A 26169-nucleotide genomic window follows, 5' to 3' on the forward strand; every position below is an offset into this window, starting at 1 on the left:
AATATCTTCAAGGCAGAGATTGATAAATTCTTGATGTCACAAAGAATTAAGGGCTGCGGGGAGAATGCGGGTAAGTGGAATTGAAATGCCCATCAGCCATGATTGAATGGCAGAGTGGACTCGATGGTCCTTACTTCTGCTCCTATGTCTTATGATCTTATGGTCTTATGACATCCTATGGACAAATTTTGCAAAGACAGTGGAACCAGGTAATCATGGTAACTGATGAAAAGCAGTAAGTCCTGAGGATCTAAATGAAATGCTGCAACTGAATGACGTTTCTAATTGGAGTATATTGCTTTGAAATTTGAGATGAAGTTCCATTGCATTATGATCACTGTTTCCCAGAAGATCTTTAAACATGAGATTACTAATTAACCTTACATCACTGCACAATGCTAGACGTTTCTTTGTATTCATTCATAGGATTTGAACATCACTGGCTGAGCCTGCATTTATTGCCTCGCTCGAATTACCCAGAGAGTAATTAAGAGTCAACCATATTGCTATGGCTCTGGAGTCACATATGCATCACATCTAGTGAGGATGGCAGTTTCCTTCCCTAAAGGACATTCATAAACCAGATAGGTTTTCCCAACAATTGACAATTCTGTCATGGTCATCATTAGACTCTCAATTCCCAATTTTTACTGAATTCAAACTTCATCATCTGCCATGTTGGTATTTAAACCAGGGTCCCAGAATAATAGTCTAGAGATAATACCGTTAGTCCCACTATGTATTGTTTTAGGAAATTGTCATGAAAGTACTCTACAATTGCAACTTCAATATATTCTGTCAAATTTCATTGCCCAAGTCTAAATGAAGATTAAAGTCCTCATAATTAGTACATTGCTTGTTTTACTCACTTCAATAATTTTTTGCTAATGCTCTATCCAATGATATAAATACTATTATTGGAACCGTAAACTATTCATGCTACTATTTTCTGACTTGTCATTCGCCCTATTCCTTTTTCTCTACTGTTCTTATGTCAGCATTTATTATCAGGGCTATTCTTCATCCTTTGTTATTTTGCCTATCTTCTTGAAATAATATGTACCCTGTAATATTCATTCCCCAACTTTATTCATCATATAACAATCTCTTAATAATACCTATTAGATCTAGTTATCTTTACTTGTGCCATTGATTTATTTATCTTACAGTATTGCAGATACTTTGCTCATTCAGATAAAGAGCCTTTATTTTAAATTCTTTATTATCATACTGTGTATGGCCTGCGCTCGCTGATGTATAATTACTGTTCAACTCTCTGTCCTTCCTGTTCTACTCTGCTTGTACATGCAGTGCTACACTTTCTGATACTTTGACGTTTATCTTTACCTGAATGTTCCACCTCATCATTCACCACTTCCCCAACTTAAAGGGCAATCCAATGCCTAGTGAAGCAAATTGCCAAAAACTCATCTGAGCCTGGTGAGTACGTTTTCCTATCATCTTCCAACATGTTTCTTTTTCTAATCTACTTGACCCATGCAAATTTTGTGGCTCAATCTAGAGATGGTTACCCATAATATTCTCCAATTCAATTTGAATTCTAACTTCTCATATTTTGTCAGCATAATATAATTCTTGGTTCTAGTGGTGCCATTGGTTCCTATGTGGACCACAACAACTGTATGCTCTCTCTCCCTTTCTAAGTTTATCGCCAGCCATGGAAATATGTTCATAAACTTGATACCAAGCAGTCAATACCAGCTTTGGAATTCCTGGTTACAGCTGTAGGAGACAAAATCTATTCACCCTCCATCACTATCATAATCGTTATGCTTCCCTTAATTTAGTGGCTTCTTGCACCATGATGCCATGGTCAGTTTGTTCATTCACCCTGATATCCTTGTCTACATCATCAGAGCTATAAAATACTTCATACCTGTTGGCCAAAGTCAAGGGTGGATTCTTCTGTATCACTATCTTCTGCCGGACTCACTGTCACAGTCAGCTCCTCCCCTGAATAATGCCCATCACTGCTGTGACGCTCTACCTAAACTAAGGGTGTCATGTTTTCCACATGGAACAAAGTGACCAACTCACTGTCTGACACTCCACAAGGTATGAAACTCAAACTTCAGCTCAGCAACCCTGAATCTAGGTTGCGCAAGCTGTAGACACTTATTGCAATTATGTGGTGCATTCCACAAATTCCCATTTATTGCAAGCTCAACACATCAAAACCCTGTCATGTCTGTGTAAATGTTATTTAATAAGTCAATGAATTATTAATCAGCTAAAGTGTTTGCAAATTACAGAATACTGGCAAGTAGATAAAAGAACGACCACCAATTATTGGAGCCTGGAAAATGTATAAAAAGGAATCCATCCTACCCTTTGTGCATCATATTCCTGACTGAGCACTGGTTCCTCATTTTATTCAGTCCTCATTGTCATTTTTGATTAGATTAGATTACATTACATTACAGTGTGGAAACAGGCCCTTCAGCCCAACAAGTCCACACCGACCCGCCGAAGCACAACCCACCCATACCCCTACATTTACCTCTTACCTAACACTACGGGCAATTTAGCATGGCCAGTTCACCTGACCTGCACATCTTTGGACTGTGGGAGGAAACCGGAGCACCCGGAGGAAACCCACGCAGACACGGGGAGAACGTGCAAACTCCACACAGTCAGTTGCCTGAGGCGGGAATTGAACCCGGGTCTCCGGCGCTGTGAGGCAGCAGTGCTAACCACGGTGCCACCGTGCTGCCCACATAAGTTCCATAAGACCATAAGGTCATAAGACAGGAGCTGAAATTAGGCCATTTAACCCATTGAGTCTGCTCCGCCATTTGCAACCCCATTCTTCCACTTTCTCCCCACAACCGTGATATTCAAGAACCCATCCAACTCAGTCTTAAGTATCCTGTGTACTCAATGACCTGGCCTCCACAGCCTTCTGTGGCGATGAATTCCACAGATTCACCACTCTCTGAGTTTCTCCTTACCTCCATTCTAAAAGTCTTCTCTTTACTCTAAGGCAATGCCCTCGGATTCTAGTCTCTCCTACCAATATAAACATCTTCCCAACATCTACTCTGTCCAGGCCATTCAATACTCTGTGTATTAAATTAGATCCCCCCACCGCACCCCCCCTCCCCCCCCCCCCGCCCAATTCCTCTAAACTCCATTGAGTATAAACCCAGAGCCCTCAAATGTTCCTCAAATGTTAACCTTTTCATTCATGGGACCATTCTCATGAACCTCCTCTGAACACTGTCCAGGGCCAGTACATCCTCCCTGAGATATAGGGCCCAAAATTGTGCAAAATACTCCAGATGCGGTCTGACCAGAGACTTAGACAGCTTCAAAAGTGTGTCCCTACTTTTATAATCAAGTTCTCTCAAAATAAATGCCTTGTTGCATTTGCCTTCCCAACTACTGACTCAACCTGGAAGTTTACCTTGAGAGAATCTTGGACTAGAACTCCCAAGTTTCTTTGCACTTCAGACTTCTGAATTTTCTCCCCATTTAGAAAATAATCCATACCAAAGAGCATGACCTTACATTTTCCCACGTTGTACTTCAGCTGTCACTTCTTGCTCACTCTCCTAACCTAGGTAGACAAGCAGGAGGCTGGAGGAACACAGTAAGCCACTATCCTAACCTGTCCAAATCCATCTGCAGTCTCCCCGCCTCCTCAATACAACTTCTCCCTCTACTTATTTTTGTATCACCTCCAAACATAGCCAGAATACCCTCAGTTCCTTCATCTAGATTGTTAATGTATAAAGTGAAAAGTTGTGGTTCCCAACACCGAGCCTTCTGGAACACACCTTGTCACCGGCTTCCATTCTGAGAATGACCTTTTATCTCCAGTTTCTGCTTTCTGTCAGACAGCTAAGCTTCTATCCATGCTAGCACCTTGCCTCTGACACCATGGGCCCTTATCTTACTCAGTAGCCTCCTGTGCTACACCTTGTCAAAGGCCTTCTTGAAGTCCAGGTCGAAAACATCCATTGGCTATCCTTGGTCCAACCTACTCATTACTTTCTTCAAGAATTCTCGCAGATTTATCAGGCATGATGTCCGCTTGATGAAACCATGCTGACTTTGCCCTATTTTACCTTACACTTCCATTTATTCAGAAATCTCATCCGTCACAACGCCCACGACTGAGATTAGGCCAATCAGTCTGTAACCTTCCATCTTTTGCCTTACTCACTTTTTAAACAGAGGTGTCATGTTAGCAATTTTCCAATTCTCATGGGACCCTCCCAGATTCTAGTGATTCCTGAAAGATCACCACTAATGCCTCCATTATCTCTTCAGCTTTCTCCCTTAGAACTCAGGGGTATAGTCCATCTGGTCCAGGTGATTTATGCACACCAGCTAAGACCACCCCCATTATGTTGTATGCCCTACCACCAGGTTTAATGGAATAAACAAATAAACCAGGCAAAATAAATAAACTAGTCCAGACCAGAGGTCATAGCCTAAGGATACTGGGTAGGCCATTAAGGACTGAGATGAAGTTTCTTCACCCAAAGAGTGGTGAGCCTATGGAATTCTCTGCTACAGAAAGCAGTTGAATCCAAAACATCGAATGTTTCCATGAAGGAGCTAGATATAGTTCTTAGGGTAAAGTGTTTGAAGGGTATGGGGAGAAAATGGGAACAGGCTCCTGGATTGAAAGATCAACTGTGATCAGATTGAATGGCAGAGCAGGCTCGAAGGGCCAAACAGCCTACTCATGCTTCCATTTTTCATGCTGCTATATTTATAAACTTTGCTAAAAGGAAACTAGAAACTGAAACTTTCCATTTTATACTCATCAGGTGAGCAGTGACTACATTTCAAAAACACCTAATTGGCTGTTCTTTTCTTGACCCCAAATTCTATCAATGCATTTCTAGTCTGGTCACTTTACTCTTTTGTATTATTCCTCTATCTAATAACTCAAATAACCCATCCACTACCAACCTTAGTAACTTCCTCTGCTACCTTGAAGGAATTGTATATACTCATCTTCACTTTTCAAAGCCATGCTATTTATGGTAAACTGCCTTTCAACATTTATACTCCCAAAGTTTATCACTTCACACTGCTCCTGATTGAACTCCATTTACCATACCTCAGCCCATTTCACAATCCTATGGCACCCTGAAAATGCAGCAATTCTCATTGTGAATTATTACTTTGTCAAACTTATTACCATCTACAAACTTTGTAATACTACTGCCTGCATGAAAATGCCTACAACCTTACCTTTGCTTCCTTGGTTGTAAAGTTGAGTAATAGGTTCAAGACAGATCCTCAAAGAACACCACTGCAAACCACTTCCCAAACTCACATATCACCGATGATGTGGAGGTGCCGGTATTGAACTGGGGTGGACCAGATCAGAAGTCATATGACACTAGGTTATAGTTCAACAGTAATTTGAAATCACACACTTTTGGAGTGCTGCTCTTTTGTCAGATGAAGTCATGCTCTGAAAGCTTGTGATTTCAAATAAACCTGTTGTTGTGTGACTTCTCACTTTGCTTCCTGCAGTTGATCTAGTTTTGTTTCCGCAACACAACCTTTCCCTTAATTTCACAGGTTTCTATAGTCTTAAGTAAGCATTCTATGTGGCATTTTGTCACAAACTCCTGAAAATCCGTGTTTAAAACATATACTGCACTACCTCAATCAAACTTCCATGTTTGCTTATCAAATAGTTTAAATAAATTAACTAGATTTTTTTTAGCAAATCCAAGCTGGCTCTCTGTGATTATCCCTGTTTCTAAATTAATGTTTATTTTGTCACTGATGACAGCTTTTAATAATCTCTTCTCTGGTTAGGCTGACTGACCTGCACTTACTTAGTTTTACCTTTTCCCCTTTCCTGAATGATAGTGTAAATTTCTCAACCTTACAATTCCTTGGAATTGCTCCTGTAATCAATTAGAACAGAAAATACTTTATAAATGATATTCATATAGAGAATTAGGCAGCAAAAAACTTTCAGTGACATACAAGTTTTATTGTAAACCTATAGTTTAACATGGACACCAGGTTCCACCTTTCTCTCTGGACCCTTTCTTGTACAGATGCCAACTCTCTGCTTGGGTGGAATCCAACTCTTTTTTAGAATAAAAACCAACAGGAAATAAGTGTTTTTAAAAATTTTAAGAGCCCATAACTTAATTACCTGAATATCTAATGACCAAATCAGGAGCATTGTCACAATAATAAAAGAAAGAGGAATCTAAATCAAAATGGAGTTGGTGGAGAAATAATGCACCACAGCCTCCATCTGTCTCTAAACCAGATTTTATTAACATCGACATCTTCAGGCATGTTTTATCACACGTTTGAGGTAGCTGAGGCCTGAGCCCAAATTTCTTGGCTCAGAGTTAGGGACAGTACTACTTACACAAAGTTATGACTTAACGACAAGAGCACCTTTTGAACCAAGCTTTTTTTTAAATACAGACCCACTAAGTCCTCCCAATAATGCATAACCCTCACCCAGCTCACCCAGCTCCAAAGGTTTTGGTGGACAATGTATGCTCCCTCTCCAAGGTCAACTGGGCAAGAACTGCAGAAGACAGGCAGGTGGTTGGGAACTATGACTTCCTTCATGGTCTGCTGCCTGGACCTGTTGATGATAAGTTTGGCTGGGCCCCAGAAAGCAACTTTTTATTTTCCTTAAACCATCGCCAAATCACCTCTGTTGCAGAACACAGCTGTTTCTTTTTTCTAGATTAGAGTGGTGCTGGAAAAGCACAGCAGGTCAGACAGCATCCGAGGAGCAGGAACGTTTTTCTACCCAGAGATGCTTTCACATACCTCCGATTGGTTTACTACCTAAACCAAATCACCCATGAAACCTTCTTAAAAACTTTTACTCCACCATCAGGTCATCTGTGTTTCTAATTAAACAAAACATTTACAAGCACTGCACATTAGGGACAATGCAATAATATCAAAAGCGAGGGAAAAGTAGCGAGAGAGAGAGGGAACTAAATTAAAATGGATCAGGAGAGTGAAACAAAGCATTTCACCCCCTGCAGTGCCCACCTCTCTCAAAAGGTATCAAGAGTGTTAGTGGACACTGTGTCCTCCCTCTTCAAGGATACCTGAATGTGAACACAGCCACGGAGCAATTGTCTGGACCTGTTGATGGCCTCTTTAGCCAGACCTGGGAGCAGTGCCTAGAACCCAGCTTTTCTTAAAATTAATCCCACAGTCAATGATCCTTGTTGCACAAACCAGCTCTTAAATACAAAGTCCAATGAGCATCACCTCTCTCATTTAACTCTGCAGCTGTTCTGGTCAATCCTTCGAATGACCTACGTTTCTAACATTCACAGAAACAATGAGACCATTACAACTGCTTTTTCTATATTTGCTTCTACAATACGCTATTTCACATCCACCCATTATATCCATTCCACTTAAGTTGGGTACTCCCTCTACCGAGCACTTTTAACTTTAAGGTCTTGTCTTTAAATCTTTGGCAGCCATATTTTTTTCCAGTCTAATATTTATGTTGGGTGATTCTGCTTTTTGAGATATTTTATGGAGCTCCTTTCCTCTTACTTCACTTTTAGCATCACATCTTTCAGTTACTTGGATTATTTTATTTCAGTTGTCTCCCTCAAACCCTATGTTTCTCTATCTTAACTATGTACCATTTAACAATCTTCTGAGAACAATTTTTTTCCATTAGGTTTTTCAAATTTCTTACTTACAAATCAATCTTTTATTGTCTATATATTTCTGTCTGAAGTGCCTGAGAACTTTTACTTTACATTAAAGGTACATAGTAAATGGAACTGTAAAATATAAAGCTTAAATTGCTTTATGAAAACCACATGTTTTTTTCCTGGAAATCACACAATGGTAAAAAACCATTTTGAAAATGTTGTTGTATTAACAAGCATTCATTGTGTTTGTCAACACTCATATTAAAACTTTGTCATGGTAGAATTTAATAAAAAAATTTCAATCCCATGAAATGTCTGCTAAACTCTGTATTAAATGATCTAAAGGAATGATAAGTTTGATTTTGCAATATATATATATAATTTATACATTGCAATTATTATATGTCATTAGTGTTGGAATGTTGATTAAATTGATGTATTCATACAAGTTTTCAGGAATAATGAATCAGAATAATTTTATTAATTTCATTGCTTTGCAAGAAGTCTTTTGAAGTGGGAAATAATATAGCTTTCTTGATAAATTTCTATACACCAATTCAGGCCTTACATTTATCAGGCTATGTACACTATTCATTTTAAAATAAGTTCCATATACAGATTGTAATATTAAAGTGATTCTCAAAGAATTATCCTTCATACATTGGCAAATGTTTTCTTTTCCAAAATAATTTGCCAAACTTAGTAGAATTTGCCAAAACTATTTTATTTTGCAGCAGGTGCTGAAATGCTTTTTAAATTCATGAACAACTTGAAGATGTCATGCCAGAAGACTGCACTTTTCCATCTTCCAGGTTTAGCATCTATTGGGTTTCATTGTACTAATGGGCACTAAACTTTAGAAAATACCCTGATGCCCTGAGGATATCGGAGTCCTGTCTGATTTATGATATGACACATCCACCCTTCTCCTTGAAGGGATTTTTGTCCTCAGGGATTCCCTTTACCAAAGGATCTTCTGCAGATTGTGATTCAATATAGTCCTTCAGTTCCTCGGCACATTTAGACACCTGAAATCATTCAATAGAAAGTTAAGTGGCTATCGTAAAATAGATTGATAGTAGAATTTAAACACAATCATTGTATACACGCAGAGAGTTGTCTCCTGACTTTGATAATGGGATTCACAATGAAACATGGGTCCCACTGTTTGGGTTCCACAGTTGTACACTAAGGTTAATCTTTGCCAAAGCTAACCTTAAGGTTATTAGAGTATAATGGCATTGCAAATGCTAAGTGTATTTCCAAACTTTCTATGTTTATTTTTAATTTCCAGTAATCTAAATTTACATTCACTGTGAATTAGGAAGAGCAATTGGCACTCCCACAAATGAATTTTGACCTAATATGAGGACTTTGTTCCTCGCCTTCTGAGACTTCACAAAACTGGTTGTTCCCTAAACATTAATTCAACTTCCATCACGTCAAGTCTTTTTGAGTGTTTGATGAATACTTTCAAAAAGTATTCATCATTAGTAAGTTCTGTCCTACTGTTTCACACTTTGAGTGCAGTGATACAATTTCCAGCAGATCCTACATTATCTCTAATTACTGTTAATTCACAATAATTTAGTGGATTTCAGGGAAGGATTTGTGGTAGCACTCCTGCCTCAGAGTGAGAAGCTCGGAGCTCATGGACATGGAAGGTGTATCATAATGTGGCTGATTATTTAGCTGCAAATCCTTGCAATAAAAGCAGGAGTGTCTCCTGGTCAGCAATGCTTCACATGGAGTGCTGCTTTTCCTCAAGTTATAACTTTTGGCACAAGGGTAGCAACCATTTCAGGAGTAGCCATGGAAACAGCACATAACCAGGTCCTTTATCTGCCTTATGTTTTACTAGATGTGAACATCTAGTAAGTGTAATTAGATTACAGATATAACTGAAGATATTAAACACATTATGGATTCAGTTTGGTTGAATTTTAAGAGTGGCCTTTATTTTAATGAAGAACAAGTACATCACCATGCTGAGTACTGTGTTCTGTTGGAAATGTACTTATCAGACTCAATAGGTCTACCAGCATCTGTGTAGAGAAATCAGAGTTTAAGGGTCACCGGATCAAAAACGGTAACTGATTTCTCTCCAAAGATGCTGTCAGACTTGCTGAGTTTTTCAAGCAATTTCTGTTTTTGTTTCTGATTTCTACAGTTCAGTTTTTTTATGATTTTGTACTTATCAGACATTTGATTTGAAGTCTTGCTAATGTTTAATTACTTAAAAGATTTTTTAAACTTCAAGCATTATTCCCACTCATCAGGTGGATCCAAAGCTATTAAAGTGTTAAAATATACCAAACATTAGATTTTCTTCTTCAAGCGTATAGCCTTTATTAAGATTTCGGTAATGCTGTTTGGCAATTTTGAATGAAATGAATTTTAACACCAACTCGGCGAACATTAAAGATTAACTGCTGATCCACAAAAACAACAACAGAAAAATATCATAGCTTTCGTGTTAAATACAAGTCGAAAGAACTGCGGATGCTATAAATCAGAAACAAAAACAGAAGTTGCTGGAAAAGCAGGTCTGGTAGCATCTATGAAGAGAAACCAAAGTTAACGTTTCAGGTCTGGTAACCCTTCCTCAGAACACAACTTGCATGTTGGTGTACAAAGAGGCGCAGAGTAGGCCATTTGCAACTCTCAGGCTGTTCCATCATTCAATATCATAGGACTGACCTGAATATTCTGTATTCTCATCCAACCCGACCAACCTTTCACCCCCTTCCCTCACCATAAACTATCTCCTCCTTAAGAATATTCAAAGTCTCTACGCCGCCCTTTTTCCTGAGAGATAACATTTAGAAGGTTCTCTTTCCTTCTGTCTTAAATTCGCGACCCCCTTATTTTTAAAGGGGTGAGAAACGGGAAATCTTACCAACATCCTCTCTAATGGTATTTCTTTACGAAGTTGCTCTATCTCCATTTTCAACCGGTCTTTGTCTGTTAGCTCATCCATTCTGGGCTCCTATTGTCGTCTTAAATACAAATAAAAACTTTTGCTCACAATACTGTTAACGTAATTGCTGGTTTGAAAGCATTTAACAAAATTCCCGCCACACACTGCAAACGAACGAATAATGCAACAGATCCAAGGGTTGGGCGCGATTAGCTCACCTTGTCCCGGGGTAAATACAACTCATTCACTGGCGAGCTGTGGGAGAGGCTCGCCGGCCGCTGCTCACGTTAACTTCCCCAGTCCGATTGCACCACCAGTACGACCTTTTGTAATGCCCTCTAAAACAGGGCTCTTAATATCTTAATCTTCTAATGTGATTAAGTCAAAAGCTTGATCAGATTTAATCATTAAATAGAAGGGGAGAAAATCCTTGCCAAACATATTGTTCTAAAATTGTATACGCAACTTTTAAAGGAAACAGTGTAAAAAAAATACATATCCTTCCTTCGGTTCGTCAGCCTTCCTGTAAACACACATTTTGTTTATTTTAAAATTACATTTATTAATAAAATGGATCATACTGACGTCAGTAGCGGTAAGCTGCAAAAGTCTGTTATCGGAGTATTTATCTGCTCTTATACATCTGTTGGAGTGGGTCACCTACTGCACGCAGTCACTTATAATAACCACTTTCAATAATTCCCCTTACTTCCTAATACACAGCACTGAAGTATATTTACAATTAGTGTGTTCACATTAGTTCTGAATTTGTTTAACACATCTTCACAATTACTTAAAATAGATTGATGTAATAGGCTGGTATTTAAAAAAAACCCTGACCTTTCCAAGATGAAGTTTAACTTCTCATGGAACATTAAAAATGCAGTGTTATTCTGTAACAAGGTGTTTCCATGTTGTGTTTACAGACTATGACAGAAGATAGGAAGTGTGGAGTTAGCTGTCCCTGTTTTGTAAAATGGTCTACATTCTGAATGTCATCCAATCCAGTATTAGATTGGACATTTCTTTTCCCTGTGTCCCTGACAGTCCACAATAAGTTTGAGATATCCTTAAACATGCAAATAAAGAGGCTGACTCTTGTTTTTGACCCCTGCACTGAGATTCCATATGACAGAATCATCTGGAATCTTTTGGTAAAGCCATTGCTGTGTATCCAGGAGAAGCAGGAGTGTTCCACATTTCCCAGTATTTCAATCTCACCTCTCTTTGCTGCTCCACAGAACACATTTTGCAACCTGAAAGTGTTGTAAGTGCGACAGTTTCCTCAAACTGGTACAATCACGACCAAAGTAGTTGTTGGCTACTCAGCTCTCTCTGTCCCATTTCCTCTGCATGTGCCCTCACCCCTTCTGCACGTTCCCAGAACCACAATAGGATTCCTGTGTCTTCACTTTCCACCTCACCAGTCTCCATATTCAAATTATCATCCTCAACCATTTCTGCCACTTCCAACATGATTTTACCACCAGATATATCTTCCCCTTTGCTCTCGTCAGCGTTTTAAAGGGACTGTTCCATGTGCAACACACTGGTCCATTCCTTAATCACCACCAACACCCATTTCCTGCCCTGAAGCTTTCTGATACAATCATAACACTTCCATTTATCTCATTTCTCCTTATATTCATGGGTCTAACACCATTTCCTGCCCTGAAGCTTTCTGATACAATCATAACACTTCCATTTATCTCATTTCTCCTTATATTCATGGGTCTAACATCCCTAACAGTTAAAGTAGCAATTTACTTTCAATTTAATATCGCTATATTTGTTGCACACAATGTCGAAGCACATAGGAGATCAACCTCAGGTTCTGATTCCTGAAGAAGGGTTATGCCCGAAACGTCGATTCTCCTGTTCCCTGGATGCTGCCTGACCTGCTGCGCTTTTCCAGCAACACATTTCCGGCTCTGATCTCCAGCATCTGCAGACCTCACTTTCTCCTCAGGTTCAATGCATGGTTTACCAAATATCTCCACTTAGACCATAAACATGACCCCAACCTTCTTGTTGCCTACTAGTTTAGGTTCACGGTCTTGTTCTCATGTTGATATCTCCCTCCTCAGCCTGCTGGAGCATTCCACTGAAGATCAATACAAGCTCAAGAAACAGCACCTTATGTTTCAGTGAGCTATTTTACAGCTTTCTGGACTGTGGTCAACAATTTCAGATCATGAACATTGCCCCCCATTTTGATTTTTTTTGGCATGTAATGGTCTTAATATTGTTACTCATGTTTTTGCTTTTGGATAGAGTTTTTTATTACTCTGCCATTCAAACACACTCTGGAATAAATGCCTTGTTTCTTTCCCTCAATCATAACCACCACTTTTAGCCTTTTATTTGATGACAGTTTTGTCATGTAATCTCTTCTCCCCTCCTCCCTTTCACAGACTGTCTCTTTTTTCTCCCCCTTTTTCCCCTCAATACCACGAATCCCATTATATTTCTACCTTGCTTCAGCTCTGAGGTAGTGTAATTTTGACTCAAAATTTTAACAACATGCCAAAGTGCACTTTATTGAAGACCCTTTCCATTGATTATTGCTTATTATTAAATGTTCACATTTCCTTTACAAGTCTGTGGGCTCTGTGAGATCCTGAGAAAGCAGCAGAAGAGAACCCAGCAGATGTGAAAAGGAGCCATCAGCTGGCCTGAACTTTGCAGGCAGCTACTCAGATTTGGCTCCCATTTTGGTTTAGAAGGTAGGCTGCGCAGTTCTACACAAAAAAAACACACCAAATGTTCCTGTGCTGAAGCAAGAGCAGGTAAATAGAATGGCCCAAGATTCAACTCATCAGAGGAGGAAATTACATTCTACCTCTCTTGCAAAGGAGATGCAAGTGAACTTGATAGAGTCAGAGAATAGAAAATGTCTCTCCACCAAGAACCTCTGACTGCACCGAGCGTTCTGTCAGTGAGCTTTATGTAAAAGCACAGGGGATGATGGCGAATGGAGATTAGTATGAGATACGATTGACTAGCAGAGATTAGGATGAAACGAGGACATATTGGAATAGTTAAGTCTGGAGGTAACGAGAACATAGATACGAGTGTCAGTAGCAGATAAGCCAGTGTGAATGCAGAAAGTCTTTGTTACAAAGAAGATATGGTAACAGAAGCTGGTCTATGTACAACCAAGATTGGTTTAGCTGAAGCAAGTAGACAGAAAGAGGAAGAGAAAATCCTCGACAAGGTAAAAGAGTTTTGTAACTGGGGAAGAAATGGTTTTGTGTTTTCTGAATATTTAATTAGCCCATGGGGCCTCATGGGCTTAATCATGGTCATGATCTGTACTCTAAATTTTAAACTGTACCATAAAGCGTCTCTGGTGATGCACTCACAGCCATGAATTAAAACCATCTTCGGCTCTAACCAATTTGAAGTAACTTATTACAATCTCTGATATATGTTTTACGAAAACAAAATCCCAAATTTTCTCTTATCGGTTGTTATTCATGAAATATGTACACATTAATCTTTTGAGATAAGATTACAAATTTTTTTCTGAAATGATCTGTAAATTCTCCCCACAGTATATGTATAAGTGGAGGGTTAATACGTCTTGTACCTCTTATAATGATACTTCCTTTGTGAATTATGTCGACTGGTAAAAGTACATATGTTTTAATTTCCTAGTTATTGCAGAATTGCTTGACATTGTGATTAGGGATTTTACTAACAATCATTAGAGTCATAGAGTCATAGTGATGTACAGCACTGAAATGGACCCTTCGGCCCAACTCGTCCATGCCGACCAGATATCCCAATCCAATCTAGTCCCACCTGCCAGCACCCGGCCCATATCCCTCTAAACCCTTCCTAATCATATACCCATCCAGATGCCTTTTAAATGTTGCAATCGTATCAGTCTCCATCACTTCCTCTGGCAGCTCATTCCATACACGTACCACCCTCTGCATGAAAGAGTTGCCCCTTAAGTCTCTTTTATATCTTTCCTCTCTCACCCTAAACCTATGCCCTCTAGTTCTTGACTCCCACATCCCAGGGGAAAGACTTTGTTTATTTATCCTATCCATGCCCCTCATAATTTTGTGAACCTCTATAAGGTCACCCTTCAGCCTCTGACGCTCCAGGGAAAACAGTCTCAGCCTATTCAGCCTCTCCTTATAGCTCAAATCCTCCAACCCTGGCAAATCCTTGTAAATCTTTTCTGAGATCTTTAAACTTTCACAACATCCTTCCGATAGGAAGGAGACCAGAATTGAATGCATTCATTCCTTCATGGCACAGTTTTTTGCTTGATAGTTTTTCGCAAGCATACATCAACATCATCCATGGTATTTTAATCTATATAATCGAAATAAATGTATTTTTAGAAATAGTCACTGATTACTGAGAATCAATATCATTTTTGCAAAGTAGTTCATGAGAGAGTGGTGGACTTCACTGTCCATCATCCCAAACACTACTGTTTCAGTGAAATCTCTCTGCAAAGCAATTAACAAAATCAGGTAATCAGACCATTGGACAACAACATTTATCATAAACTATAAAACTGCTTGTTTAGAGAGTCAACATCCATCCTATTTATCCCAATTAGCCTCAACAACCTGAGTACACTGGTAAAAGCAAGAACACACAATTTCGAAATGTTAAATTGTTTGGTAAGAACGTAAGGACATAAGAAATAGAAATAGGACTTCATTGTATCTTTTGCAAGTTGATTGGTTCTCGACCACAACTCGCTTTCCCATTTGTCCCCTTACCTGTTAATTCAGTTGGATCTTGGAAATCTATTTATTTCAGCCTTCATTACAATCAGTAACCAAACATCTGCAGGCCATTCTAAAGATTTGTAATATTCTAATTTTAAATTATTCTCCTTATCAAAATCTAAAGGCTGCTTATTCTGAGACTATACTTTTGGAAGTAGCCACAGATTATCTACCATGTCAGCATCTGTCAAAATATTATATGTTCTAATAAGATCATCCCCCATTCTTTTAAACCTTAGACACATTTCATTCAATCTCTCCCCATCGTGGGAATTAATCTAGGACACCTCTATTGCACTCCTTCTAAGGCAAGTATATTCTAGTTTAGGTAAAGAGATCAAAACTGTGCATAATGGTTTCCACAAAGCCCTGTACAATTTCACAAAGATTTTCTTCCTCTTATGTTTTAAACCCCTTTCAATAATATTCAACATACAATCTGCAATCATTATTACTTGTAGTACCTGGGTGTTATCTTTGTGTGGAACCCACCCTCCATGTATGGTGAGATAATGGCAAACCGATCACGTATGAAAAAAGTTCAGATCTCAATATTGGGAAATACTTAACAGAGAAAAAAACAAAATAACTGTGGATGCTGGAAATATAACACAGATTGTTCTGTTTCTGAAGTTCTAAAGAAGGGTCACTGGACCCGAAACATTAACTCGGGGTTGTCTCAGCAAATGCTGCCAGACCTGCTGACGTTTTCCAGGAATTTCTGTTTTTGTTTCAGAAAAACTTGCCCAATTTGGTCCTCAAGCCTGAGATAGTAATTTTGAATGTTACCCCTGAATGATGAACAACTGACTTCCATACATTTGTGTCTCATTAACACCCCAACTCACCCTGCTAACATCACATTTCCAGTTTTGTTCTCCTCCATCATAAAAGGAGATGGCACTAAAACTTGACAATAAATCACAATGGAAAGCTGACAACTTGTCTTATCAGGGTCTGTTGCGGCTCGCAGAATGTCTATACCAGCTATCCAGCTTCTCTTTAACAGGAACTGCTTCTTCTGTGCAATGTCCAGCCAAGGTCAAGAGCCACTGTATTCCTGATCATTTCATCTACACAATTTAGTCGAAGGAAACCACCAACTTCATAACGTCACCATGCCTAATCCTGGAGCAATTCAGTCAAAATGTCAGGTTTTTTTTAATAGGCATTTTTATTGAAAGAAAAAAGATTTTTTAAAACATTTTTTACGAAATTACAAAGTAATACAAACAAATATAAACACTAATATACAATTAAATATATATATTTTAAAAATAAATAAATAATAGCCAAACCACAACAAAAGAAAAAAAAGAAAAAGCTCAGCTAACTACTAATCTATCCTACAAACAACCAAAGCATAGAATAAGATATCTTACATTACTTGTAAGAAAGAACGTAATAATTAAATAATTAAATATGTACTCAAAATGGATTAACGTCAAATCATAATAAAACCCATATTTATTTGGATTCCCCTCCCCCTGGGGGGGGGGGGGGGGCGGACCAGCCAGAACCACTCCCACAGCTAGACAAAAGCCCTTGACAATATGGCCAAAATATCTGTGTCTATATAGTTCAAAAATTCAGTTTTTTGGTGCACTAAATTTGTGAGGAAGTCAAGGGGGATATATTCCATGATTAACCTATGCCAATTCAAAAGTCCTGGAGGGCTGTCAGCTACCCAATTCACTAAGATATTTTTCCTTGCACAAAAAGAGAGAATGGAAAATAATTTCCTCCCGTGCACATCCAAGGAGGGCAGATTTGAAAAGCCCAGGAGAAGAGACACTGGATCCAATCCAATCTCCGTTCCCAAGATTTCTGTCAGAGCATTCGCTACTCTGTCCCAATATTTGCGGATCTTGTGACATATCCATAAACAGTGCGTGAGAGTGCCCACTTCTATTTTACATTTAGGACATATTGGGGATGTTCCTACCCTACATTTTGCCAGTTGTTCTGGTGCTATATGAGCCCTGTGGAGTATAAAATGTCAGGTTTTAACCAGTTACATTGAAGCTGAGAGACAGCCAAGACTTGTATGCTTCTGCCACAATGCTTTGCAGTCAGAGACAGCTAGTCATCTAGAAGAAAGATTTTGCACTGATGTGGAGCCAGGTTTCTTACAGATCGCAACCTCTTTTTTTAGTGCACAATGCTTTTAGCACTTAATTAGAGACATTCGGCCTCTGTATTTTAGCCTGTTTTTAACACACAATGTTTCTAATGCTGAGTTAGAGGCAGGAGCTTCAGTGATTTAGCTTGTGTTTTAGCACAGAGGAAACAGGCAGCTTGTGGTGGTGCAGAGCACCAAAGAGTAAATGTATCAATCAGCCAAGAGATGGACATGTTACTGTGCATTACATTGCTATGTCAACTTCAACACTGCAGCATGTGCCCGCAGTTTATAAGAACATGAAAGCATCAGGAATACACAGTGGCACAGTGGTTAGCACTGCTGCCTCACAGCACCAGAGACCCGGGTTCAATTCCTGCCTCAGGCGACTGACTGTGTGGAGTTTGCACGTTCTCCCAGTGTCTGCGTGGGTTTCCTCCTGTTGCTCCGGTTTCCTCCCACAGTCCAAAGATGTGCAGGTTAGGTGAATTGGACATGCTAATTGCCCGTAGTGTTAGGTAAGGGGTAAATGTATGGGTGGGTTGCGCTTCGGCGGGGCAGTGTGGACTTGTTGGGCCGAAGGGCCTGTTTCCACACTGTAAGTAATCTAATCTAATACGAGCAGAAGTAGGCCGTTTAGCCTCTCTGGCTTGATCTCTGATTCAACAAGATCATAGCTGATTTGCCACAGGCCTCAATAACTTTGCAGCTAAAAGGAATCCACAAACATATGGTCTAGGAGTGAAAGTAGACCATTCAGCTCCTTGAGACTGCTTTGCTTGTCAATAAGATCATGACTGATCTGTTGTGCTTCAAATTAAACATTCTCATCTATCTTTGATGATCCTTGATTCCTCTTCCTAACAAGAATGTCTTGCTACCTGCCTTTCAAATATTCAAAGACCCTGCCTCCACTATTTTATGAGGGAGAGAGTTAAAAGAAAGAATTTCTCCTCATCTATGTCCCAAAAGGATGAACAATGCCCCCCGAGTGCTTGATTGACCTGTAAGATGAACAAGTCTTTTCCGTGTCCACATTGTCAAGACCATTCAGAATCTTAAATACGTTAATCAAATGACCCATCAGTCTTCTAAACTACAGTGGAAACTAGGTCAGCCTGACAAACATATCATTAGATTAGATTACATTACAGTGTGGAAACAGGCCCTTCGGCCCAACAAGTCCACACCGACCCGCCGAAGCGCAACCCACCCATACCTCTACATTTACCCCTTACCTAACACTACTGGCAATTTAGCATGGCCAATTCATCTGACCTGCACATCTTTGGACTGTGGGAGGAAACCCACGCAGACACGGGGAGAATGTGCAAACTCCACACAGTCAGTCGCCTGAGGCGGGAATTGAACCCGGGTCTTAGGTGCTGTGAGGCAGCAGTGCTAACCACTGTGTCACCATGCCGCCCACAAGGCAAGCCATGAATTCCAGGGATCAAGGTAATAAACTTCCCCTGATCTATCTCCAATTCATTAACATCCTTTCATAAATGAGGAGAGCAAAACTGCACACAGTATTCAAGATGTGGTCACACCAACGTTCTTTTAACTGCAGCATAAAATCCTTGTTTTTGTGTTCAGTTTATCCCATAATCAAGATTAACATTCCATCAGCCTTCTTGATCACTTATTATACCTGCATACTAATGATTTGTGACTTTTGCATTTGAACACTTAGATCCCTCTTCAACGTATACTTTTCACTGTTTAAATGATCCTCTGCTTTCCTTTCTTCTTGCCAAAATAAACAATGATACATTTTCCTACTTTATATTTCTTCTGCTAGATTTTTGCCCAGTCACTTAACCTAAATATGAATCCTTGATATTGTCATCTTCAAAGTATACTTCCCAATCTATATTTGTGTCATCTGCCAATTTAGTCATCACGCTTTCAATCACCGCACCTAAGCAATTTGTATAAATTGTAAAAGGTAGCACAGACCCCTGCAGGACTTCACTTATTACGGTCCACCTGTCTGGAAAAGACACATTAATGCAAACTCTCTGTTTTCTGCCAGCCTCCAACCTTCCTGTGATGCTAATGTTAACTGCTATGTCATGGGCTTCTATTTTCTAAGTGCGCAACTGTAAACTTGTTAATGATTGATTCTAATATCTTTTCACAACAGGTATCAAGCTAACTGATCTACAGTGTCATGTATTCCACCTCCCTCCTTCTTGACTAAGAGGATTATATTTGCTACATTTTAGTCTGAATTGAGGAAATTTTGAAAAATCAATACTGATGCATCTACTATCTCACTCATCACTCTTTTAAGACCCTAAAACAGAGTCCATCTGGACTCAGAGACTTGTCAGTCCACAGTTCCAACAGTTTGTTTAGTACCACTTCCACCATAAAGTCAAAGAGTCCACAGAGATGTACAGCATGGAAACAAAACCTTCGGTCCAACTCGTCCATGCTGACCAGATATCTTAAATTAATCTAGTTCCATTTGCCAGCACTTGTTCCATATCCCTCTAAATCCTTCCTATTTTTATACCCATCCAGATGCCTTTTAAACGTTGTAATTATCCCAGCCTCCACCACTTTCTCTGGCAGCTCATTCCATACACGCATTACCCTCTGCTTGAAAAAGTTGCCCTTTAGGTCCCTTTTAAATCTTTCCCCCTCACCCTAAATCTATGCCGTCTAGTTCTGGACTCCTCCAGCCAAGGGAAAAGACCTTGTCTATTTACCCTATCCATGCCCTTCAGGGTTTTATAAACCTCTATAAGGTCACCCCTCAGCCTCTGACGCCCCAGTCTATTCAGCCTCTCTCTTTGGCTCAAACCCTCCAAACCTGGTGACATCCTTGTAAATCTTTTCTGAGCCATTGATTGCAATTTCCCTAATTTCATCTATCACCTCCACCTCCTGATTTACAATTATGACGGAAACAGGTTTCATATTGTTCAAAATGAAGAGAGAAGCAAAATAGTTGCTCATTCCATCTTCAATTTCCTTATTATCTGCTATTAACTTGCCATGCCCACTCTCTAGTGGGGAAACACTCACTTTACCTCCTCCTTTCCTTTTTGAATACCCTGCTTTTTGTGTTGATGTACCTATCTAGCTTCTTCTGATACTCTAAATTCTTTCTCTTCATTAATGTAGTCATTCTTTGCAGTACTTTACATTCTAATCAATCATTGGGCCTGCCAGTCAACTTTTCTCAAGAAGCTTGACCACATCCACAAACACCGACTCCCTCCACCACCGACACTCAGTAACAGCAATGTGTACTATCTACAAGGTGCATAGCAGAAATTCACCAGTGCTCCTCAAACAACACCTTCTAAGTACATAATCATTACCATCTGAAAGGACAAGGGCAGCAGGTACATAGGAAGCACCCTCCCTAACAGTATAGAGGATGTACCTACACCAATGAGAGGGTCTACCTGCACCACATAGATTGCAATGGTTCAAGAAGACAGTTCACTACCATCATCTCAAAGGCAACAAGGCATGAGCAATAAATGCTGTCCCAACTAGTGATGCCCACATCCTGTGAATGAATAAAAAACATTGAAGGCATAAGACATATGCCACAAGACAAAAAAAGACCTTCAGAGATGCTTTGGATTCTCAAGTTCTTGCACCATACATCTTGAATTTTTCTGACAAAGCACTAACATTGAGAGAGACATTAAAGAAAGACACACCATATGTATGGCCATCAGTACACGCTTAAGTTTTGTAAACTAGAATTATCAGCAGAAAACTGCACCCTGAAGTACTATGACCAAAGAAGAAGGCAATCCTGAAGTTTGCACTTCGCAGAAAGGTTTCATCATGCAATGAAAATCACAGAGTCCCCGAACTGTTATGGCATAGGAGGCAACTATTCAGTTCATCACGCCTGTACCAGCTTGACTACCGAGAGTCAATCTCCTGCCTTTTCCCCGTATCCCTGCACAACATTTCTCTTCAAATAATCATCCAATGCCTTCTTGAATGCCTCAGTTGAATCGGCCTCCATCACATTTCCAAGCAGTGCAATCCATACCCTAACGACTCAATTTGTGACAAAAACTCTTTCTCACATCATCTCTTTCATTTGCATGTCACTTTAAGCCTGTATCCTCTGGTTCTGTTTTCTTTTAGGAGTGGGACAGCTTCTCTCTATCTCATCTGATCAGCTCACTCATGATTTGAAAACCTGATACAAGTTGCTAAACTGATTGCATTTGCATCTAAACGTTTATCACAAGTGTCATCCAATTATTCCAACATAATTTGAAATACTTACTCTAATACTCAGTATCATGAGGTCTTTTATGTGGCTACTTGGTAAACAATTCACTATGGAACTCAGTCACAAACCATTCTAAAGTATTTGGCACAAATCACTGACAAGTGCATAATAAAGATCATAATGATTTCTAGTAAAAGTAAAGGGCTATGACTTCAACATCGGTTACAAAGCTGGTGTCAAAATGGTCTCCTCAATTATACTGAGCAAAACAAGAAACTTGACTTTCCACTGGATCTACAATTAACAGTATGGACATTAAGGTGGAAGATCAACTGAAAATTGATCAATTCCATCTTGGTCTGCAGACATGCAATTAGTTTCAAATGGAGACAGCTAATGACTCCTTATTCAAAGACTTGTGGAAAGTTTTCCTTAAAGGGTGGCTTCATGTGATAAAAGAGGTGTCAGATATTCTCAATTCTTTTGATCTTACAGTATGTTGAGAGGTGTTGTCTTCAAAGGAAAATAAGTACTCATGCCCAAAGCTCACCACCAGGACATCGAGCAGATGGGACAACTTACGATCCAATATAAAACAGACTGTGGATTCAAAAGCAGAAATTTCTGGTGAAACTCAGCTGATCTGGCAGCATCTGTAGGGAGAAAGCAGAGTTAATATTTAGCATCTAGAATTTAGACAGCATGGTGGCTTAATGGTTAACACTGCTGCCTCATAGTGGTAGGGACCCAGATTCAATTACATTCTTGGGCGATTGCCTTTTTGGAGTTTGCACATTCTCCCCATGTCTGTGTGGGTTTCTTCCAAGTGCTCTGGTTTCCTCCCACAGTCATAAAGATGTGCAGGTTAAGTGGATTTGCCATGGGAAATGCAGGGTTACAGGAATTGGGTAGGGAAAGGGTCTGGGTGGGATGCTCTGTAAAGGTTTGGTGTGGACTCAATGGCCTGAGTGGCCTGTTTCCACACAGTAGGGATACTATGATTCTATAGTCTGGTGACACCATCATAAGTTATAGCAGTAAAGAAAAACTGGTATTTATGCTGAAGGTGAGGTTGGGAAAGAACTGGGTGAATAGACAATAGACAATAGGTGCAGGAGTAGGCCATTCTGCCCTTTGAGCCTGCACCACCATTCATTGTGACCATGGCTGATCATCCTCAATCAGTATCCTGTTCCTGCCTTATCTCCATAACCCTTGATTCCACTGTCCTTGAGAGCTCTATCCAACTCTTTCTTAAACGAATCCAGAGACTGGGCCTCCACTGCCTTCTGGGGCAGAGCATTCCACACAGCCACCACTCTCTGGGTGAAGAAGTTTCTCCTCATCTCTGTCCTAAATGGCCTACCCCTTATTTTTAAGCTGTGTCCTCTGTTTCGGGACTCACCCATCAGCAGAAACATGTTTCCTGCCTCCAGAGTGTCCAATCCTTTAATAATCTTATACGTATCAATTAGATCCCCTCTCAGTCTTCTAAACTCAAGGGTATACAAGCCCAGTCGATCCAATCTTTCCCCATAAGATAGTCCCGCCTTTCCAGGAATTGACGCTGCACTCCCTCACTACGCTGCGGTCTCACCAGGGCCCTGTACAGCTGCAGAAGAACCTCTTTGCTTCTATACTCAATCCCTCTTGTTATGAAGGCCAGCATGCTATTAGCTTTCTTCACTACCTGCTGTACCTGCATGCTTGCCTTCATTGACTGGTGTACAAGAACACCCAGATCTCTTTGTACTTCCCCTTTACCTAACTTGACTCCATTTAGGTTGTAATCTGCCTTCCTGTTCTTGCCACCAAAGTGGATAACCATACATTTATCCACATTAAATTGCATCTGCCATGCATCTGTCCACTCACCTAATCTGTCCAGGTGACCCTGTAATCTCCTAACATCCTCCTCACATTTCACCCTGCAAATTTGCTAATGTTACTATTAATACCATCTTCTATATCATTAATATATATTGTAAAAAGCTGTGGTCCCAGCACTGATCCCTGCGGTACCCCACTCGTCACCGCCTGCCATTCCGAAAGGGAGCTGTTTATCACTACTCTTTGTTTCCTGTCAGCCAACCAATTTTCAATCTAAGTCAGTACTTTGCCCCCAATACCATGGCACCCTAATTTTGCTCACTAACCTCCTATGTGGGACTTTATCAAAGGCTTTCTGAAAGTCCAGGTACACTACATCCACTGGATCTCCCTTGTCCATCTTCAGAGTTACATCCTCAAAAAATTCCAGAAGATTAGTCAAGCATGATTTCCCCTTCATAAATCCATGCTGACTCTGACCTATCCTGTTACTGCTATCCAGATGTGTCGTAATTTCATCCTTTAAAATTGACTCCAGCATCTTTCCCACCACTGAGGTCAGACTAACTGGTCTATAATTTCCTGCTTTCTCTCTCGCTGCTTTCTTAAAATGTGATACAACATTAGCCACCCTCCAATCCGCAGGAACTGATCCTGAATCTATCATACTCTGGAAAATAATCACCAACGCATCCACGATTTCTAGAGCCACCTCCTTCAGTACCCTGGGATGCAGACCATCAGGCCCCGGGGACTTATCGGCCTTCAGACCTAACAGTCTCTCCAACACCAATTCCTGGCAAATATAAATTCCCTTCAGTTCAGGTCCTTCAGCCACTGTTACCTCAGGGAGATTGCTTGTGGAGATAGAGCCCACAAAGAGACAGAGAGAGAGAGATAAGAAAGGGGTAGGTAAACAAGGACTTTGTGGATAGCAGGCCAAGGCAGAGGAAAAGCTGAATACGTGATAACAAGAGTAAAGAGCAGAAGCGAACGGGTGAGCTCTATTGAAAGCAACCCATATAATATGATGATGGGCTTAGCAGTACATGGGAATGGATGACTGTGCTGAAAGCAACCCATGTCATAACAGGACATATGTTGGGGTGAGTAAAATACATGGAAGGATGGAATCCGGTTCTAAAGTTACTGTACTTGATGTTGAGTTCCTCAGGCTGCAGGGTCTCCAAGTGGAAGATGAGATGTTGTGCATCAAGCTTGGGCTGAGGCTCACTGGAACTTTGCAGCAGGCCTGTGACAGAAATGTTGCTATGGAAACATGGTGGTGTGTTAAAGTGGCAGTCAGCTGAATGCGTGGGGTCATTTTGCAGACAGAATATAGGTGTTCTGCAAAGTGGTCACCCAGTCTATATTTTGTTTCCACAGCGTAGATGAGACCGCATTGTGAGTAGCGAATACAGGAGACAAGATTGAGTGAAGTGCAGATAACTTGCTGTTTCATGTGGAATGTGTGTTTAGGCTCATGAATGGGGAGGAAGGAGGAGGAAAACTGGCAGGTGTTACACCTTCTGTGATTGCATGGGAAGGTGCCATGGCGTGTGGGAAGGTGTCGGGAATGGAGGAGGAGTGGACCAGGGTGTCCCAGAGTGAACAGTCACTGCGGAATGCTGACAATGGAGGGATGGAAATTTGTGTCTGGTGGTGGCATCCCCTTGGAGTTGATGGAAATGGCAGATTACAATCCTGCAGATGTGGATTCTGGTGGGGTGATGAGTTAGGACCAAGGAACCCTGTCACTGCTGTGGAAAGGACGAGAAGGGATGAGGGCAGAAGTGCCGGAAATGGGTTAAACATGGTAAGGTTGCTCTCAAACTTGGTATTCTTGGTTGAAGGAAAAGGTGGACATTTCTGTGACATCATCAGAACAAATGCAGCAGAGATGGAGAAACTGGAAAAATGTGATGGAATCCTTACAGGAAACAGGGTGTGAGGACGTATAGTCAAGGTAATTGTGGGAGTTGGTTCATTTGTAGTGGATATGGATGACCAGCCTATCTCCAGAAATGGAAGCAGAGATGTTAAGGAAGGGAAGGAAGGAGTCAGGGGTGGATCCATTGAAGGTGTGGGAAGGCTGGAAATTAGGAGCAAAATTGATAAATTTTTTCAGTTCAGAACTGCAACAAGGTGGCTCAGTGGTTAGCACTGCTGCCTCACAGCATCAGGGACTCAGGTTTAATTCCAGCCTCGGGTGACTGTCTGTGTGGAGTTTGCACATTCTCCCTGTGTCAACGTGGGTTTCCTCCAGGTGGTCTGGTTTCCTCCCACAGTCCAAAGATGAACATGTTAGGTGGAGTTGCCATGCTAAATTGGCCTGTAATGTTCAGGGATGTGCTGGCTAGGTAGATTATCCATGGGAAAAATGCAGGATTATAGGGTTAGGGTCGGGGGATGGGTCTGGGTGAGATGCTCTTCAGAGGGTGAGGATGGATTCAATGGGCCAAATGGCCTGCTCCCACACTGTTGGGATTCTATGATCTATGAGAGAGGGAAGCAGCACCAGCAATGTCATCAACGTACTAGAGAAAAAGTTGTGGGGACAGGCCTGAGTTAGATTGGAGCAAGGAATGTTCCATTTGCCGATTAAAAGACAGGCATAACTGGGGCTCATGTAAGTATCCATGGCCACACCTTTG

General features: G+C 40.4%; 1 protein-coding gene and 1 long non-coding RNA gene across 2 annotated transcripts in view; one reads left to right on the plus strand and one right to left on the minus strand.

The window, feature by feature from the left end:
- Window positions 1–6266: 6266 nt before the first annotated feature.
- Window positions 6267–10983, minus strand: gngt1 (guanine nucleotide binding protein (G protein), gamma transducing activity polypeptide 1). The gene is made up of 3 exons (XM_043689940.2): window positions 10800–10983; window positions 10561–10660; window positions 6267–8689 (listed from the first exon to the last, which is right to left on the minus strand). The coding sequence occupies exons 2-3, from the start codon at window positions 10639–10641 to the stop codon at window positions 8564–8566; spliced, it is 207 nt and encodes a 68-aa protein (XP_043545875.1). The 5' UTR covers window positions 10642–10660; window positions 10800–10983; the 3' UTR covers window positions 6267–8563.
- A 2662-nt stretch (window positions 10984–13645) lies between these two features.
- LOC122549837 (uncharacterized) overlaps window positions 13646–26169 on the plus strand; it is a 50516-nt gene continuing 37992 nt past the window's right edge. The window contains exon 1 of the long non-coding RNA XR_006311677.2: window positions 13646–13798. This is a non-coding gene — a long non-coding RNA (uncharacterized LOC122549837). The remainder of the gene's footprint in view (window positions 13799–26169) is intronic.

This window comes from Chiloscyllium plagiosum, unplaced genomic scaffold (assembly GCF_037043375.1).
Source record: "Chiloscyllium plagiosum isolate Xiang-an unplaced genomic scaffold, Cpla_swu_hap1 HiC_scaffold_5, whole genome shotgun sequence".
Taxonomy (NCBI): Eukaryota; Metazoa; Chordata; class Chondrichthyes; order Orectolobiformes; family Hemiscylliidae; genus Chiloscyllium; species Chiloscyllium plagiosum.